Source organism: Fukomys damarensis, unplaced genomic scaffold (genome assembly GCF_012274545.1).
Source record: "Fukomys damarensis isolate Sample0158 unplaced genomic scaffold, DMR_v1.0_HiC HiC_scaffold_36, whole genome shotgun sequence".
Classification (NCBI taxonomy): Eukaryota; Metazoa; Chordata; class Mammalia; order Rodentia; family Bathyergidae; genus Fukomys; species Fukomys damarensis.
The window spans coordinates 30,594,912-30,614,387 of NW_022900948.1; the positions used below are offsets into that span (position 1 = coordinate 30,594,912).

Genomic DNA, 19,476 nt, shown 5'->3' on the forward strand with positions numbered 1-19,476 from the left:
GTGTGCATCATCCTGCAGCATTGTCTACTCTGGAAGGCCAGCTGCAGCCAGGGACAGGGACGAACACAGGCAGAGAGCACACGGGTGGTGTGGCAGGAGGGCAGGGCCACACTTCCACCACATGAGCTGGGAGCCGTGCTGGCGGCTCGCCCCTCAGAGCAGCGAGTGGGAAACAGGAGAAGGACAACACCTGTCTGGCAGATGGTATGATTGAAACAAGGCAAAGCAGGTGAAATCCAGAGCCTCTGTCTGCAGTAGGCGCTCAGCACACAGCAGAGCCCACTCTCCCTGACCCTGCACGTCTCTGCAGGCAAGAGAAAGCACCATAGAAGAGCACTGCCCAAAGAATTAAGAGAGGAAGTGGGGGAAGAATAAAACAGGAGGCTTAGTGCATCATTTGTATTCTTTATCGCCGGCAATAGTAGAATCCTCTTGGTCAGTTCTATAAATAGGCCGGCAGCAACCTTGAGAACTGAGAGGTTAATGCCTTTGATGAGAACACCAAAGAGAGCTGGCACCACAGAGGGGGACCCCGGAGGTCACTGAGCTCCCGCACACAGCCTGGCCCCAGTATTTTACAGAAGGGGACCCTGAAAACCTCTGAGGGAGGGGACAGATGGGGCACAGCTCAGGACGAGTGGCCAGCCCCGGGCAATCCAACGCCCTTCTGTGCCTCGGTTTCCCCATCGCAAGACAAGGGGGCCAGCAAATCCAAAGTGTAAACCATTCTGGACCCCTCTACACATCTGACCTGAACTCTTGGGGGAATACACGTGGAGCTTTCAGTGGGTCACAGAGGGCAGGAATTTCATCATCCTCTGCCGCTTGCTTTATGTTTCTGGCAAAACTGGAGAGAGCAAGAACCCTGAGGCAGCACTTCTGATATCTAAGCAGCTCTCAGAATATGGTCTTGGCCCATTAGGATCCCACAGGAGCGGCTCCCTTTGCTGCTCTTTACTTTAAGTCTGTGTGCGTCATGGGGACAAGGAGGGGCAGGCTTCTCCCTCCTCCTTACCGCCTCATCTCCTGCATTGTCCCAAACAGGCAAGGTCACTGGTAAACAGAGGAGCTCGTTCCTAAAGAAAGCGGACAGGTGCTTCTCCGATACCAGCCACTCCACCAGCCCTGTATAACCGCTCACCTCTGCAACCTGGATCCCTGGGCGGGGCCATCTGGGGACAGCCAGGTCACTGTTCATGGTTCAGTGCACAGGCCACTCGCTGTGCTTCCCTCCCCAGAGCAGCCTACATGGAGAGCTGCAGTCAGGCAAGGTGCAGCGAGCCCTGGCTGCTGAGGCAGACACCTAGCCATGTCCCCACTGTGCTGCAGGCTTGCTTGGTGGCCTGCCACTGCTTTCTCCCCTCAGCGGGCCTTAGTTTTTGCCACTTGCCAAAGAGCAGGTTGGACTGAATGATTGGTAAGGTCCTGGCCCAAGAAAACCTTCTCTTTCTCTCTGATAGTGGTAAGGGACATGAGAGCAGAGATCGAGGCATCTGGGACATGCAGGGACAGAGAGGTCAGTGGGCTGGGCCTGGAAAACTGTCCTTAGTTTTCCTGGTTCTGGGCTTATGGTACAACTCTGTCCTTGTTCCTTGCAGCCAGAGACCTGGGGACCGGTATGTCACACGCAGCATACATTAAAGCCACCTGCATGTGCCGCCTGGGCATGCTCCTGACGCCCACCACCCTCAGCCTCTCCTGCCGGGGCACCTCTAGAGGATCAGCCCGCACCCCTGAGTCAAGTGCTGTCAGCTGTGCCACTTCACACAAGTCACCCTACTTCTCTGTCCATCTGTTTTCTCTCCTGCAAGATGAAGATCACAATTCTGCTTTCTCTCAGAGAAGGCAGCACTCAAAAATGTTAGATGCACGCAAGAGGGGCAGTTTTCCAGGTTTTGTGTTCCCACGTCTGTCATCAGGTGTTTATGGTAAAACTTGGCCCCGGGGCCTTGCCTGTGTTCTACCAGGTCTGTTCAGAGATGTCTCCTCCACCTGACTCGGCAGATGGTGCGGCGAAGACTCGATCCATCACTGAAGCCTATTCAGACAGCATGTTATGATTACGGAAATGTAAATTATATGTGTACATCTTCAAATTTAATAACTTGCTGCTTGGATTAATGCTCTCAGGAGCCAAAATGCCTCACTCAGCTCATTGGAGTCAACTCCGAAACCCCCAAATCACAGACCAACACGACACGATTCTCTGCCCCACAGAGGACTGAGGGGTAGACCAGACATGCCACGCATAGGAGGGCGAAAGGATATGTTAATATAGCAGATGTACAAAAGCACACACCAAACACCAGCAAAATGTAAGCCACAGAGGCACAAGACTAGCAGATTCCCAATCACGTGCGCAAGAAGCATCCAGAGAAGTCCCAGGTGAGGACACGTAAGAGCAAATCATCTGCTTATCTCAAGGCTCCGGCTTCAAGGCTTTCTTTTTTAGGAACAGACTCTCAACCTCAGGAAGGAGACTTGCTCTGAGACTGCAGCAGTGGGCTGCCTGCTCTTCTGACCTGCTCCTTGCTTGGCTGGCGATGTGGGTTCAGACACAACGCAGTGAGCTTGGCTCTGCTGAAGACTTGCTGTGTGATACTGAGCCAATTACCTAACCTAACTCTGTGCCCGTTTCTGCTTTTAAAAAGCAATGGTTGTAATCCTAGCTACCTGAGAGGCTGAGGCAGGAGGACGACAAGTTTGAGGCCAACCTGAGCAACTGAGCAGGACTCTATCTCAAAATAAACAATAAAAAAGGGCTTGGATACAGTTCAGTGATAAGAGAGCTGCTGGGTTCAGTCCCCAGTCACACACACACACACACACACACACACACACAACTGTTGTCAGGATTATTAAGATGATATATACTATATAGGATTAAGATGATATGCACTTAATTCACTACTGCCGGCCCCATCCCCCTTTTCTGAGCTTGGCAGCTCATTCTCCCAAACATAAACTGTAAACATCCTCGAAACCTCTAATCTGCATGGATGCACATACATGTCAGCTCTAGCCATTCTTCTTGTCTCCCGACTTTCCTCCTCCCAGGAAACACCCTCCCCGCCTTTAATCTACACTTCCTCATGGCTGCCCTGCCTTCGCCATTCAGCTCCTCCCCCTCCCCCTCTAAGAAGCCTTACCAGACTACGGCTGACGCTCCACCTCCACGGGCACCTGGCACGCTTCTGTTTCTGCTTACCAGGTGGGCCCTGAGTCCCATTCGTTATCTTGCCTTTAGGACTGGCAGGCAGGTTCCTTGAGGCACAGAGTCCATTCTATTTTTTTTTTCTAAAACCTCTCTTTGTTCCTTGACATTCATTCATTTACCCACTCATCCACCCATTCAGTCAACGAGATGTTTAATGAGCTGTCCGTGAGCCTGGTATCCCCTAGGAACTTGCTCAAATTAGGGCACAGAGATAGCGGCCTATTTTACTGGGAATCACACAGATCCGGGTCACCAAGCCACACTCTTGCACACCAGTGTGAGCATAAAACACTCAAGACTCACACGGGATTTGGACAGAGCAACAAAGTAGTATAGAGCCCAGCCCAGGGCCAGGCTAAGGACTCACACACTGGTTTGTGGCCTATAGCCTTGAGCAAGCTGTTTGGCCAATCTGTGCCTCAATTTCCCCAGTGTAAGATGGAATAATAGTGGTCTTATCTCACATGGTGGCTGTGAGGATTAAATTAGTCAGTGTGTGTGTGTGTGTGTGTGTGTGTGTGTGTGTGTGTGTAGTTTTCAGGACCTGGGACACAGGTTAGAGCTCTAGAAGTGTCAGGATTATTCTCATAAAGAACCCAGAACCCAGCAGAACCGCATGCAGTACCCACAGTAATACTGTGGTGTCTGTCCTTCCTGAGCTGTTCCTGTACTTTGTAAGCACATCTACATACATATGGAAGACTATCTTCTGATTCATACACAAGTGAACTCATACAGGACACTTTTGCTTCTTCTTTTCCCTTTTTTAGCTAACATTGATTTGGAGAATTTTCCCTCACAAGCTCAGGGAGATCAAACTCATCTCTTCCCTCACTTCAGTCCCTGGCAGAGATTCGCCACCACGGACTTCTCACTTTCCTATCCACGAGCATTTAGGTTGCTTTGCAGGTTTTGGCAACAAAAACACCTGCCACGAACATTCTTTGAGGTCCTGTCTTGAACAGTGTATGCTCCTCCAGACTGAAGTGGAATCCTGAGGCAGCGGACAGTCCATCTTTATTCACACAAAACCACATCCACGTCTGGGAAGGAGGGCATCTCCAGGAATGCCTTGCAATCAGCTGCAGTTCCTATCAACACCTGTAGGGGGAAGCACTATGCACTCTGGACCTATATAAATTCTGAATTCTTCCAATGGTGGACTGGGCTGGGTGGAAGCTTCACAATGGTCTTCCAAGGTAGAGCAGGCCTCTGTCTTCCTTTATCCTTCCTTCAGGCTGCAGTTTAGGCAAATCTTGGCTCTGTATTCCAGCTTCACATGGAGGATAAATCTTGGACCTTAAAATATTCCAAAACACCCCCAGAAAGGTAACCAGGTAGTGGTTTATGGTGGGGACAATGGATTTTCTAATAGAAGGTATACTTGCTAGAAAACCATCTCTAAACAACATACCACACTTCTTCCTATCTGAGACTTTTCATGAGTTAGTTGGCCTCTCTAAGCACCAGCTTTCTGAGCTGTCAAATGGAGCTACTGGCTGTCCTCATGGAGTCATGTGGGGCACATGAAAACTGAGAAAATCATCTCGCAGTGGGCCGGAGGCACAGGAGGCACTGGGAAAATGGTGATCATACTGCTAAAAATATCAAAACTAAAACTATGGCCACAGCTACACGTTCCATTCTTCCCATTGTACCGATGAGGAAAGCGATGCTTGGTGGTGAAGTGACGGATGCAAAGTCACAAGGAAGATAAGAGGTTGGACCTTGATAAGAATCTAGGACACTCTGACCTGTTCCCATCCCCCTCTCCCCGCTGCCTTCTCACCAGCGGCTGGGGTGGGGTTGGGGTTATATAACACAGGGCCAACCCTACACCTCGCCCCAAGACAGATAAGCTGGGGGTCTTTCCAAGGGCATGGACTCACAGGCTGTCAACCAGTAGAGCCCTTTTGAGGCTCCAAGTCTTGAGCAGGGCTGGGGACAGCCACACAACCTGGACAGACCTTGCCCATCTAGCCTCATTTTGAAAGAGGACAGGAATTGCTGGTATGGCTTCTCTGCGCGAGCAGTATGTTTTAATGTCATGAGACAGCAAAGCCCTAATTAGCACTGTCTCCGAACACCTTCCGTCTGCACCACTGCTCTTTGTGTTAATTACCTCTTCTGGGGACCACTCAGAACTGCAGCTTCACAGATTTTCCCTTCAGCCTCAAACCAGCCTCCATGGAGCAACCAGAAGATCCTTTTCAAACAGAAAGCAACTTTGTCCCTTGCCTGCCCAAACTCTTCCTGCCGCCTCTGATGTGAGCTGCAAGCTGCCTACAGTGTCTCTCAGGCCCTTGTGTGAGCCCTGATGCCTGGCCAGCCTCGGCTTCTGCACAGCCACCTGAGCCTCCTGACAGTATCAGGTGCTCCCGGCTCCTTTCCACCGCAGCCTCTGCACGTGCTGCTCCCTGTCCCTGAAAGTACACATGGCACACACTTCCTCGTATAAGCAATTACTCTATCTACCTCCCTCTCCATGGACTGGGAAGGCAGGAAATTCTTCTGACTCGGGCATGGTGCATCCAGAAGTAGAAATAGAAGTGAGTCCATTCAAAGGAAGGGACACAGTGAAAACGCTGAGGAAGTTTTCCTCTTGGAATTGACTGCGAACATGGGATGTGACTTCCTGAAGTCATGACTTCCAGTAGAATCAAGAGTCTGTTTGCTTCTCTTTTGGCTTGGTTGCTCGGAAGCTCCGAATTCAGTTTAAAGATGAAATACTCTTTTATCATAGGCGCTGTAAACACATACACAGATGCACACACACATATATCCTCACATCTCTGCCTTTTTAATGATGTGTGGGTTTTTTTTTATTAATTCACTTGATTATTTTATTTAAGTAGGAATAGTAACCCTAAACATATAAGCAAGCAAGTAAATGATACAGGTGGAGTCTAAGGAGGGAGTTAGACCACACCAGTTGCATAGCTGGTGCTCGATCAAACAATTGCTGAATAGATGAACAAACCCGCAAAGTCTAGTGCATCTCTAGAACTACACGTCTCCATGCAGCTGGAGAAAGAAATACATTCTACAGAGGCCTGGGCAATAGATTTGCTTTTCCCTCCTACCTACCTCTGTGCCCCTTCTCCCCAGAAATGCTTGGTAGCTGCTGATTTTGGTCTAATAATGTGCCATTTGTAAATATTCCTTAAACAAAAGTCCAAGAATTGTTATTCCTGTATCATTTGGCAATTATGACATGGCAGGGAGTGGTATGGTAGGACTTCACTATTTCTTAGACAACCATGGCTTCACAATTAGCATCACCAACAGCTGTGTGCTCGTCAGGGGGCCAGGACCCGGGGTACATCCCTGCCGAGATGAGGTCCATCTGCTCCAGCTCTGTGTGGCCACCTCACTTGCTTGAGCAGCTGAACCCCCGGGAAAAGTCAACTGGACCTCAGGGCAGCTGTGGGAGCCCTCTGGGACTCCTCTCAAAAACACAGCTCAACATAAGGATCCAGAAATAGTGGGACAACACGTACGTGAGAGAAAACGGTCAGGAGGCAGGTGATTCCACAGTGGAGAAAAGGGCTGTGTGGAAACACAGGCCAAGGGCCATGGCAGGGAAGGGTTGAGAACCAGTTAGGAAAACAGGGAGGCAGGGATCTTCTCTCCTTGCAGATTTTCTTTAATGCTATTTAAATTTGCCTCTCATTAGAGCCTCACAAAGCAGGATTTAAAATATCCACTGTTCGTTCCCTGTTCTCTATTTTCTTGAAGATTTTGACCTCTCTACGGTCCACGTGGAGACCTTCACCTGTCCTGGGAATGCTGCAGCCCCAGAGGCTGGGATGGAGAGCTGGCATTTGAAAGCCCACGCTCTCCACTGTCATTACTCCTCAAGGCCTTAGTCAGTCAAAGGTTGTGTGAAAAGAAAGAAACACCAATAATCAAAGAAAGGAGAAAATATCTTGACCTTAGGGATGGATCGTGCCCTGAGAAACCTGCGAAAATGTGACAGTGACCACCCCTTTGCAAAGCAACACACGAGATGAGGACAGATCCGATTCCAGAAAGATGATGACTCCTTTTCAACGCCATTCTTCAATTATCCACTAAGCCTGGCTTTTAGTCCCTTATAATTTCAATAAATTACTTTATAAATGTTCTTTTAAATTTTGCCTTTATCTCCCTTTTTTTCTTTGAAGGAAGAACAAGATTCAAGGTGTCATAAAGATAATCCCTCAAGATGAGCTTCAATGTGTTTTTTGTTGTTGTTGGTGGTGGTTTGTTTTTGTTTTTGTTTTTGTTTTTTTTCTTTTTTTTTTGAGTACCAGGATCAAATTTGGGACCTTGCACTTGCAAGGCAGGCGGCAGATCCACTGAGCTAAACCCCTGGCCCTTCAATGTGTTTTTGATGGAGTGTTTATGGTCTAGGATCAATGTCCAAAGCACATAGATCCACCAGAGTATCTGTTTTTATCAGTGCCATTTTCTCAGCCCATGAACAGTTTCATTGATGGGGCTTATTTTCCTCCCAGACTCAGTATATCTCCATCTCTCATCTCTTTCTGACTATCCTCCATTGGGAAGGCAATAATAGGCTCCCATTTCAACCTCAACTTGAAGGATCTGAGTCCAAGGTGGATGCATCAGCCATCTTTGAAAAACAGGCTCAGCAGACATAAGAAAGAAAAAGACCGATAGTTGTTGAAATGTAAAACTCTTCTGATTGTATGGGCCTAGGGTATCAATACGAGTAAGAATACACACACACATATACAATCATCAAACATTCATAGGCGATGAACCTTACTATTTGAATCATACAAATTAAAACGAATACTTTTTTGTCTATGAGATTGCAAAATGGAAATAAAATATAATATCCAGTATTGATATTGCTGGGGAAAAATGAAGACTCTCACACACTGCTAATGTTGGTAGCAGGGACTATAATTCCTTTCCAAGAACAGTCTGGCAACAGTTATCAAAAGCCTTAAAAATGATACCTTTCCCCTGAGCCACCACCACCTCTAGAAAGGCAGCCCAAGGAATTATTAGAGATGGCTTTAAGATGAATGTGCAAAGATGTATAAAGCAGCAATCCGGATAACACTGAAAAAAAAACAACAGCTATCCAATGAGAGGAAATGAGTTAAATAAATCATGTATCTCTTGGCTAAAATATATTATGCAGTCATTAAAAGTCATGTTCTAGAAACATTTATCAAAGTAGGAAAACAGTCATGATACATGGCTTGTGGAAGAAGCAGGCTAGCAACTATGTTGAGGGTGGGCGGGAGTGGAGAGAATTCCAGATACAAATACTCAGGGTACTGGAAAGGCAAAAATCAAGTTTCCAAAAGCGATTACTTCTGGGTAGGTGAGATTATCTACAATCTGTATTTTCATGTGCTTTTCAAAGTGTCTTCCATGTTTTTTAAATTTAATCTTTATTTTTTATGTTTTTCAAAGAGCTTCCCAAGTTTTTAAAATTGAGCCATATATCTTAGGTCATTAAAATAAATACAGAAAGAAACGCACATGCAGGCACAAACACACATTTTATTTTAAGGACCTAGGCAGACCCCCCCGCCCTATATTTCTTATAAAACAAACAAGATGGCCCTTGAACTTGTCCAATCAGTCACAGGGTTGATCACCAGCCTTTCTACATGAAGCCCAGAAGCACCTTTCTCAGCCTCTCAGAGTTCTGATCTTGCTCTGATGGCTGGCTGTCTAGACAAATCCAGAGATGATTCTACCACGCAACAAGATAATTACACCAGGTTCCAGTTTATGGGATTCAGGGTTGAGTTAAGATCACAATTCCCTAGCAGGGAATCTCCACGAACAAGGCACAAAATCAAAACCTGACATAACAGAGAAGGAAAAGAAAAAAAGGAGTGTGGCCCATGCTACTTCTGCCCCCGAAGTCTAGTTAATAAAATGCACAGAGCACACCAGGGAAAGGGCAGGGCAGCCACGGCCCAGGTCTTCTGGCTCCTTGTGTCAACAAACAGCTACAAAGCCACTTTTATGAGGGAAGAAGTAGGGGAGGAAATGTTAATTTATAAGACCCCTTTGCTTGATGGCACTGTGCTGGGCTTCCCATTCTGCCTCCCTCTCAGAAGCAGCTGAAATGAATGTGCACTCCATAGGCAGGCAGACCTAGGTTTGAACCCTGGTCCATCTTCCCTCCTTCCACGTGCCCCTCACTGGCCACCTCCTCTTCTGATTCTCTCGCCTGGCCCTTGGGGCTGGGAAGCTGTCGGCAGAGCTCCCTGTGGCACACACAGGATGCTCAGTGGTGGTGACACTGACTAGTGCACTAATGAAAACATCTTGTGCGTATTACTTTATTCCTTCTCCAGTGCTAGGAGAAGCACTTCCGGTCAGGAAAACATCGCAACACAGCACTCTGAACAGAGCAGGTGATCAGTTGTTTAGCTTAATAGACGCACCTAGTGCTTTAAAGTATTCTTTGCATGGCCATCCAGTATCCCCACTTTAGAGTGGAGGAAACCTGCAAGAAAAGCTGTGACTCTCCTGCCATTTCCCTGTCATCCACATCAGTTTCATTGAGGAGCAACGTGAGCATCAGAGGCAAGGAAGCCTGTTCAAGGCCCCTCAGCATCCAAGTGACAGAGGTGGCCTTTGAATTCAGAAGTGAATTCTGCAGTACCTCAGGTCAACAAATCCTAGGTTTGCAACTTGGCACTGCCTCTAGCTATACCCAGTGTCCCCCAAATTTCTCATATATTAAGGTTGGGCTTTGGTATTGGATCACGGGGCTGGACTAGTCAGTCCATTGATGAGTTCGTGGCTCAATGTGCTGCTCGTGGCTCAATTTGCCTGGATGGAGGTGGGTCAACGAGGCTGTGACCCAGGAGGGTGTATCCTTGTTCTTCCTCCTCCCTTCTCCCCCGATCCCTGCTCTCTGCTTTCTGGGTGCCATGGATTGAGCAGCTTTTCCTCCACTGTTATTGGAACCAGTCAACCATGGGCTGAACCCCCTGAAACCATAAATTAAAAAACTCACTCCTCCTTTAAGTTGTGGGTGTTGTCCACTTTGCCCCAGCAAGGGGAGAGTGATCCATATGCCCACGTCAGTACACTATAAGCCCTTGCTCAACACAAAGGTTAGGATCACATGAGTCCCAAAGAACACAGTTGGAGACACGGTATCTGGGTCATGAGATAAGTGGTGCAGGCTGTTACCCCGAGCGAGCTGAGGACAGGATAGAAGGTCTCCTGTAGACAGAGCAATGGCAAGGTGGGCAGGCAGGGATCCTGGGACACCCATTAAGGCCCAGCCTAAGGAGGACTGTGTGGAGAGGACAGGCGGAGAGGACCAGAGTCTTGCTTCAGAGAAGGCAGTTTAATTTGTCAAGTGTAGATGGCATTTGAGAACACTGGGAGAAGAAAGCTGCATGCAAGTAAAAGGGGATGAGGTCAGGGGCAGCCTGGAGGCCAGGTGAAGAGCTTGGCCTCACCCTGGGGGCTCCTGGCTCCAGTGTAGAGCTCAAATATGAGTTTGGAGAGTTTACCCTACCTTCAGGATGGAGAATGATGGCAGGCAGGATGAGTGAGTGAAGACAGAGAGAAAGACTAGCGAGGAGGCTGCTGAGGGGCAGTAGTGATGGCAGGGCAGGGGAGGTGTGGCCTGAGACGCACTGGGGAGAGGTCAGGCCTGCAGAACCAGCCATGTGGAAGGCAGTGCTGCCCAACAGGGAGACTGCAAGAGAGGAGCAGGCAAGTTACTAACTTGGGGCCTGTCCATGGCTTGAGAGAAGGAGGAGAGGGGGTGGTTAGAGAGCCGGAGATGAGCCAGGACTTCCAGAGCAAGGAAAGATTATTCCTAATGCCGAAGAACTGCTGAAAGTACAGATGAAAAATGGAAACATTAAAAAGAGGCACAGATCCTGTACAGAGACAAGGCTAGAAAATGAGTAGGAAATAGATACGTGGGGGGAGACCGAAAGCAATCTGAGGGAGATATGAACTTACTGACCTCTGAAGAGGCTAAAATCTTAGGCGTGCAAGGACTCTTGCAAGAGGAGGGCGGCTCAAGACAGTTGGGGGGGGATCTAAAACATTTGGGGCTCCCCAAAGAGCAAAGAGGAGGCAGGCAGGACAGAGATGGAGGAAAGGAAGGGGCCCAGCTTGGTCCAGACAAACTAGAGCAGTGGCAGCGAGCCCATGGCAAAGTGCTGCAGCTGGAAGCACTACAAGGTTTGCCATCGCGGTGCAAAAGGGCACCAGCCTCTTAGCCCCTCACCAACTTTTTCGTGGAAGCTCCACGATGGCAGGTGAATTTCTGAAGCTGGACCACGATTCTTTTCTTGTCAGAAAGCTCTTAACAAGGCCTCGCACACATTTCAGTTGTGGTTCAGATAAATTACAAGTTGTTTATTTGTTTGTTTCTTAAGTGCAGAAGCCCATGTTATCAAATCACCGGTCTCACCCGCATTAATCGCTTTAATAGGCTCTGGAAATAACCACCTCCTCTCCTTCCTCATGGGGCCCTAGGGAGCCCATCAGGGAAGGTGCTGGGGAACAAAGCTGGATGTGCAGCTGGTCCAGGGCACGACACAGTCACACTCCAGACCACTGGGCCATGCGTTGGTCTTATCTGCCACTCCTATTTTCTCAAGGTCTCACAGAAAATCAGAAGGGAGGCAGGGATGTACAATCCCACTCATCACTAGGCTTTATTAACTTCTGTAAGGCAAAAACGCAGATGCCAAAAGCCAGATAGGAGCAATTGCATTTTTAAACCAACTCCATCTATGTGGGGATATTGACTACATTTAGTAAATGATGCTGCAATTCAAACAGCTACGGCTGATCACACAGGCCCCAACTCCTGATATTTTCTTCCAGTGTCATTAAAAAAAAAAGTAAGTAACTAAGCAGACACACAGTTTCAAAGCCAAGCTGAGCACAACAGAGTTTCAAAGGCAAGCAAATGCAGTCGATAACATTTTTCATTACAATGCTTGCTGTGGGACCTGCGTGGCCATGTTGATGTGCAACAGTGACAATGACTTGTTTGTGAGGACAATGAGCCAGGTTTAGCAATGGGGATGTGTGAGTCACAGGGAGGCAAAGGGACCTGCCGAAGGTCACTGTCAAGTTAACTCTGTCAGGTGATCCCAGGGCCACCTCCAAACTCGACCTCCAGCCTCCAGGTACAGACCTCCCTTCTCCTTGGACTTGCCAACATATCAGATGGAATTTTGCTCTATAGCAGCTGGGGATGGCGACAAGGTGGTTCCAACCCTTGGCCATAAGCCCTTGGATAAATGCTGCTGGAGGTTGGGGTCATAAAGGCAGGACTTCCCACAATTCAGTGTGAATTGTGAATTCAGGGGGAACCTGGCAGCTCTCAAGCAAGCTAACATTTGTGAATTACCATGTCTATGGCCCCAGCACCGGGGTATTTGGGAACACTCTTTCCACTGTGGCTTCATAATGTTCCACCCCTGAGCCTGCAGCTTTAGAACCAGGGGGGAAGATATCTGGAGATTGTGTAGGCAAGGCTGATGTGTTTACTTTGTAGTCAGAGCTAAGAGGACACCGATATTAGGAAACTCAGGTAGGGAGGAAAAACAACCACAAAACTGGCTGCCAGCTGAAGCACAGCCACAGCCAGTTTAGCAGAAGGAACACAGATTCTCAAAGGAGGCAGGAGGCCAAGGTGTGGGGACTAGAGAAAAAGGAAAAAAATGAATCCATTTATACATTCTCCAGGGACAATAAGCAGTTTTTAAACATACATGTCATTGCTGGAGACTTGGTCTTCCTCTGAAATATTTGGGCTTCTTGAAACCTAAAGAGTTCTTTAAAACAAACAAAAAAAAAGGCCATGAGATGTATCTCACCCCAACTTGGCTCATTGATTGCTCCGGAATGCATAAATGATTCTATTTTGGAATCACAGACATAATCAGGCTGCTGAAATAACCCACTTCTGGGAATGTGGTTTTCAAATTAAGAGAAAGGTGACAAACGCGTCAGCCAAAGGAGTCTCCTAAGGTGGGTCTGGACTCCAGGAGAGAGGAAATGCTGTTCTCACCCAGGTACAGACTGTATTTTTTTTTTTCAGACAGTATTTTTTTTTTTAAAAAAAGGTCTCTCATCAAAGCAGTAGTTGGTGTTTTTCACACCTAATAACCCATCTGACACTCACAGCCATTGGAGGAGGAGGCAGGTGGGAGGTGGCTACGCCCCTTTCTCAGCTCCACAGACTGACTGACAGCAAAGTGAAGTCTCAAGGTCAGGCATAAAATGTAGCATTTCCCTGCCTTCCACTGGAGGGGAGGATGGCACTGTCTTCCAGCAGGCTGGCTCTAGAACCCTAGGGCTGAACTCCAGCCAGGCCAGTGGTTGGCCTTGGGCTTGCCCACTTCACATCCCTCACCACTTTTCTCCTTCCTTTCCTACCTCCCCTCAGAAGACGAGACAGCAGGAAAAGAACAAAATACACAGTGCAGCACGGCAGGCACTAGCAAGGGTGGACTCTTTCCTTCCCAATAGTTTTCCTGTGAAGCAAAGTTAAAGCACAAGTGCAAGGGAAATACAGACCAGGTGATAAGAATGTGTCAATACAGCTTCGACTGTAACAAATGTACAGCCCTGGTAGAAGCGGGAGCCTAACTAAGCATGAGAGGAGGCAGCATATAGGAAATTTCTGTCCAGCTCAGTCTGGCTGCAAACCTAAAACTGCTCCCCAAAATAAAGCCTATTAAAAAACATCACCGGTAACCACCACCTCTGCCCATAAGCACTCTGGCCCCATGGTGATGCTTCCTGCTGCTGACACCAGGAAGGCACAAGGAAAGAACAGAGACAGACAGAGTTTGCTTCCCATGCTGCACCCTGTTCACCTGCCAGGCTGTCAGAGCAAAAGGCAAATGTCACAGCCCAGAAACACAAGCACCCCAACCCTCCGGCACAATTAGATGTCTACATGAGCTTGGAGTTAATATTGGATTCTTGCTTGGGGGTTAAAAAAAAAAAAGAAAGAAAGAAAAAGAATCCACTTGGAAAGATTTATATTTCAGCCTCCAGCAACCTCCAGCCACTTAATGACATTCCTTCTAATCAGATTCTCTGGTTTTGGCTGGGAAGTAGTCTGGGGTCCCTGAGCTGTGGGACCAAAGGCTGCTCTTCTAGGCTATAAAAAAAGCCCAGTAGCCAGCCTGTTGGAGCCTAATCCCCTGTGCATGTCTGCTTTGGTGCAAAGCCTTTTGCAGGGTGGAGAGAAGATTAAGACCTGAGGAGATGTACATGTGCTGTGAGCGTGAGCAGATAGGCACACTCACTAGGGGTTGCGCGCACTTGGCAGGTGCGTGCAGACTGTGTGGCTGGAGTCAGGCAGAAGTGGGATGTAACAGCGCTCACACTCACAATCCCATTGGTTGGAGGTTAAAGGCTCACACTTCTCTTTGAAGCTCCAACTAAATGATGAATCTGTGGCAAATAATAAACAACACTGGGTTTGCCAGCAGAGAGGAATGATGAAGAAACCAGAAGCAAGCACTGGGGTGAGGCTACGTCCCTTTCGTGTCCAGCTTCAACTCAGGAGGCAAGAATCTTCTCTAAAAATAACAATTCTTAAAAAAATAAAATAAAGGCACTGACTTCCACTCTGCTAAATGCTTCTTTGATTTGAGCAGTAAACAACCAGTTGGAAGAGGATTTGGTCCCACATAGGTGACATAATTTTCTTAAAGCTCTGAGTATCAGCTTGAGCTAAATAAATATACAAGATTAAATTGAAGGAGTGTGTCAGTTTGCAGCATGAACTCTGCATATGCAGCAGGCAAAAAATCTACTCAATCGAGGGTTTATAAACAGGGACCTACGTGTCATTGCTGACGTGACTCGTGGGACCTGAAAGTGAATGCAGAAGAAAGCCACGGTTCCCTGTTGGGAGTACAGGAACAGGACCAGGGTGAGACACCACATACCACACACGAAGCTGAAAGTGGGAATCATTCGTAATGGCTTCAGCTAACCACGTATGATGCTAAAATGACAAATGTGTCATTTAGAACCTGCTGAACCAAATATAATGACTTATATTAATCCAGACAGATTTGTCCCGGGTTATTATGCAAAGGAAGGGAAGGTATGATAACTCTAATTAAATGAAAGGGCTGGCAACAGTTTTTAACTTATGGAACATTTCAAATTTTAATATGCTCCCTGAGTTTACCTGTGGGAATGCTGAGACTGTAATGAAGCTGTTTGATTTTTATTGAGATGAAACACACACAGATATACACACATCCCAGGGGCACCTGGTTAGCCCGAAGTGTAATCCACATAATCAGGGGACTGAGAAAGCAGGCGGTAAGTGAAATTCATTTTGTGTATTCCCAAGGTGGTGCTATTCACGCCTGAATCCTATTGTCATTTCTCACCGGCTCCTGAAGAGCACCAGGGTTGGAGTTCTTGGATTGAGACCCAGCAGTCCAGCACTCATCAGTACAGCAGGTATCCTATCACTTTCCTGATTTAGTATAGTACTCTGCAAGGCTGCCAAGCGTCTCGGCTCCCAGTCCCTAGCCAACTCTCTTGGCCTTAAATGCAGGCAAATTTCAAAAGAACAAGAAAACGGCAGATTAGACATTCTGTATGCCTTCTGCGTTAGCACACGCCAAGCGCATCAGACTCTGGGCTGGAAAGGACCTTGGACAGCCCCTGACCCATCCACTCTGTAACATGGAGAGGATCGTCAGTAACTGGCCCAGGGTCACACAGCAAGAATGCAGCAAGCATGTTCGGCTGGAAAATCTTTGACTGATCTACTTTTTTATATTACTAGTTTGGTTCCTGTGCCTTCAAGATCTGTGCAAAAATCAAACATCTCAATATAACTGTAAGTAGCTCATGGACACATGGACGGGCTTGTCTGGCTGGACCTGTCACTGCTGATATAGCAAATGGGCTTCAGTAGAGGTTGTGGCGGGGCTTGCTGGAGGTGGGATAAAATCGTCAGTAAACTGCTTTGGGTAACAATGGATGCTCCAAGTGTCAGGTAAAGAGTTTTGTCTGTTTACTCCCTTCTTTAAAAACCATAAACTCTTCAGTGATTTGACTCTGAAAACTTATTTTAATTTGGGCGGGGGGGGTTGTAGCTCAGTGGGACAGTGCTTGCCTAGCATGCACTCCAAAAAGAGAAGTGAAATTTTTATTTTGATATTCTTTATATTACTCATATATATACACATTTAAGTCTCTTCTTTTCCCTTTCCCTTCCCATCACAGAAGAAAAATAAAGGTTTTAAGCTTGAAAAGACATCTTTCACTAAATGTAATGTAGTATCCTGGGTGCAAAAACAGGACATGAACAGAAAAAGGACTGAAATCTGAATTTCCCTCTTCCAGCTCATACCTCTCTACCATTAAACCCCTCAAGGGCCGTGGATTTAACTCAGCGGTTCAGTGGCCTGCCTTGCAAGCGCAAGGACCCGAGTTCAATCCCTGGTACCAAAAACAAACAAACAAACAAACAAAAAAACCCCTCAGGAGCACTGTGGCACTGGGGGGGCGGGTAGACAGGGTATACGAGTGGACAGCACCCAGGCTGGGGCAGGTAGAGCCCAGTGGAGAAGGGACCTATTCTTAATTTTGTGAAAAGGTATCAACAGCTCTCAGGTATTCTTTTCACTGTCCCTGAAGCCATCTGTACATCTTGTAATGTTGTAGTGGCCTCCTTTTTCATTTTACGCTAGAGCTGCCCTCTCCTATCCCTGGAGTTCACGTAACACAAAGCAATATTCACTTCTCCTGTTGCTTCTGAGGGCCCCAAAGGGGTCTATCTCAGGCAGATTATGTGCCTGGGACCGCCCAGAAGGGGGGCAACCATGGGCCAGGGGCTCATTCTGCCTTAGCAGCCACATCCGGGGAGAAAAAGCAGAGGTGAAGAGGGACGATGAGCTCATTCAGGTCCCTGAGATACAGGTGCCACACTTCAAGGGCGGCCCTGCTCCTACCCAGCACTCCCTCAGTGGCAGGGTGCTCTTTCTCGGGCTTCAAAATCTATGCAAGGAGAGCTGATGTCTCACTCTGCAAGCAAGAATAATAAGTGAAGGAACCAAGGCCTGGGGCTGCTCTGAGTCCCAGTTTACCAGCACCATGGGGGAATTCAGAGAGGCTTAGACAGAAGGTCCCGAGTGAGATGAAAGAATGCTGGAAAAACGAAAAGCACAGCCAAGCAGCTTGACCCTTGTGGCACGCTGGGTCTGGGAAGCAAAGTGCAGGGATAGTCAGTGTTTCTAAGGCTCAGGTTAACTGACAGCTTTTCCAAAGCCTGTTGCCTCGTGATGATTAAGTTACCCCAGTCTCTTTAAACTGCCATTAACATTGAATCCTTATATATATATATATATAAATGAGTATTTGGATCAAGTATCTTTAGAGCCTGTATTTATTGTCTAGGACCTCTAGACCTTTTAGGGTCAAGGCAAATGGACCATTTCTTTATAAAGAAAGGAATGCTATAGAAAAGGGAAAGATTGATGTTGGGGAGTAGAAAACTGTTGCATGTGATCCACAAAGAGCTTTGTCCACATGGAACCATCTACGTGATCTTTTCCCTGAAATTGCAAAGAAGTTTGTGAATGCATTCAGAGTCTCTCCAAAGGGGGCTAATAGGCTAAGAAGCAAATGAGGGAGGCCAAGGTCAAAGGCCGATGGTGGTGTCCCAGGTACACAGCCAGAGAGGCAGCTCGGCTCCTCTGGCCTCAGGTCACTGAACAGCACACGGAAAGTTGCCCCGGACCTCTGCTGCCTGGGAGTGGGCCCTTGGCAGGAGTTCAGAACACCTGGGCCGAGAAGGCAGGAGTATGGGGGGACAGTGTTGGGGTCACAGGCCAGCCCAAAGCCATAGGAAGCACGCGCAGCAGAAGCACAGCTTGTGCTGATGCTCCTTCCTCTCAAAACCCTTCCCTTCTTGCAAACAGGGGTGGAAACAGGAGGTGAATGCTTGCAGAATCCCCTGAATGCATCCAGGGACCAAGCACTACCCATCTCCCACTCCAACCAGTTTTCAACAGCCCTGGGCTAGGAGATTAGTAAACCCATGCACTTCATCTAACAGCAGGATTAAATCCCCAGAAGCTGGCTGTCATGAGGTTATTTTTCTCAATTAACAGACACAAAAAGCTCAGATATGCTCATGGGGGCCAAGGGATTTGTTTTCACCAATCAGGCAGGAGCCTCATTTCCCCCAAGGCTAGATAGGGACCACTTACCTGGTCCAGGTGCCTCAGTTTCCAAGTGGAGGACCAGCGGCTCTGAGAGGGTCATCACCTCTCCAGGGTACACAGAGGGGCCTGGCCAGAGCTCCAGGGTCACCAGACACTCACTCCTCAAGTCACTTGAGAGCTAGCAGAACTGTGCCAAAGTGAGTAACAACGGGGGGTGTGGGGACAGGCCACCTGTGTCAGGTAGAGACTATCTCTTTCAGTGCTCCTAGAATCCACAGCCCCTTTCACATTTGTAATCACACTTGAGTATGATACTATCTCCTGCACTAGCCTGGAGGCCCCAGGCATCACTATATCCTCAGTGCCTGACACCTATCCTACAAACTAGATGTTCTTGCATTAAAGTTATGAAAAACGGAGACCAGAAAGGTCGAGCAATTTGCCTAAGGACACACAGCACGGAGTTAATGAATGAGAGCACCACTCCGCCTATGCTTTGCTACTTAGGGCTTGTTCAAACCACGGCCCTACCTTGACAGCCTCCGCATGTGTCACCCGGGACAGGGATTTATCGTTGACACGCAGAATCTGGTCCCCGACCCGCAGCCCTTCCTTCTCGGCCAGGGAACCCGGCTCCACCAGGGAAACGTAGATGCCCACGCCGTGCTCTGAGCCCCCGCGGATGCTGAAGCCCAGTCCCTCGTGGGCCTTGGCGCGCCGCAAGCTCACCAGACGCACCTCCCCCGGACCCACACTGTCGGGGCCGCACCAGGAGGGCTGCCTGTAGGGGGCGTTGGCAGGCAGGTAGAGGCCCTCGGCAGTGTACTGGTCGAAGAGGAGCTGATCCGAGCGCGGGATGACCAGACGCAGCATGGGTAGCAGGCGCCGCTTGACCGGGCTGTCCAGCAGGACGCGCAGGGTGCGCACCAGGTCGAAAACGTTGCGGCGCGCGTGGTACGCATTCAGGCAGTGAGTGAACTGCTCTCGTTCCGCTTCGCTCAGCAGCGCGGTCAGCGCCTGGTGCAGCTGGCGCACGTTGGCAGATAGCAGCCGCAACCCTGCGCCTCCGCCGCC

General features: G+C 48.3%; 1 protein-coding gene across 1 annotated transcript in view; it reads right to left on the reverse strand.

Annotated features, from left to right (window-relative positions):
- Positions 1-19,476, reverse strand: part of Whrn (whirlin) — a gene marked incomplete at its 5' end in the record, with an annotated part of 86,172 nt that extends 66,696 nt beyond the window's left edge. The window contains one exon of the mRNA XM_010639468.1: positions 18,934-19,476. Within this exon, the coding sequence (XP_010637770.1) occupies positions 18,934-19,476 (543 nt within the window). The remainder of the gene's footprint in view (positions 1-18,933) is intronic.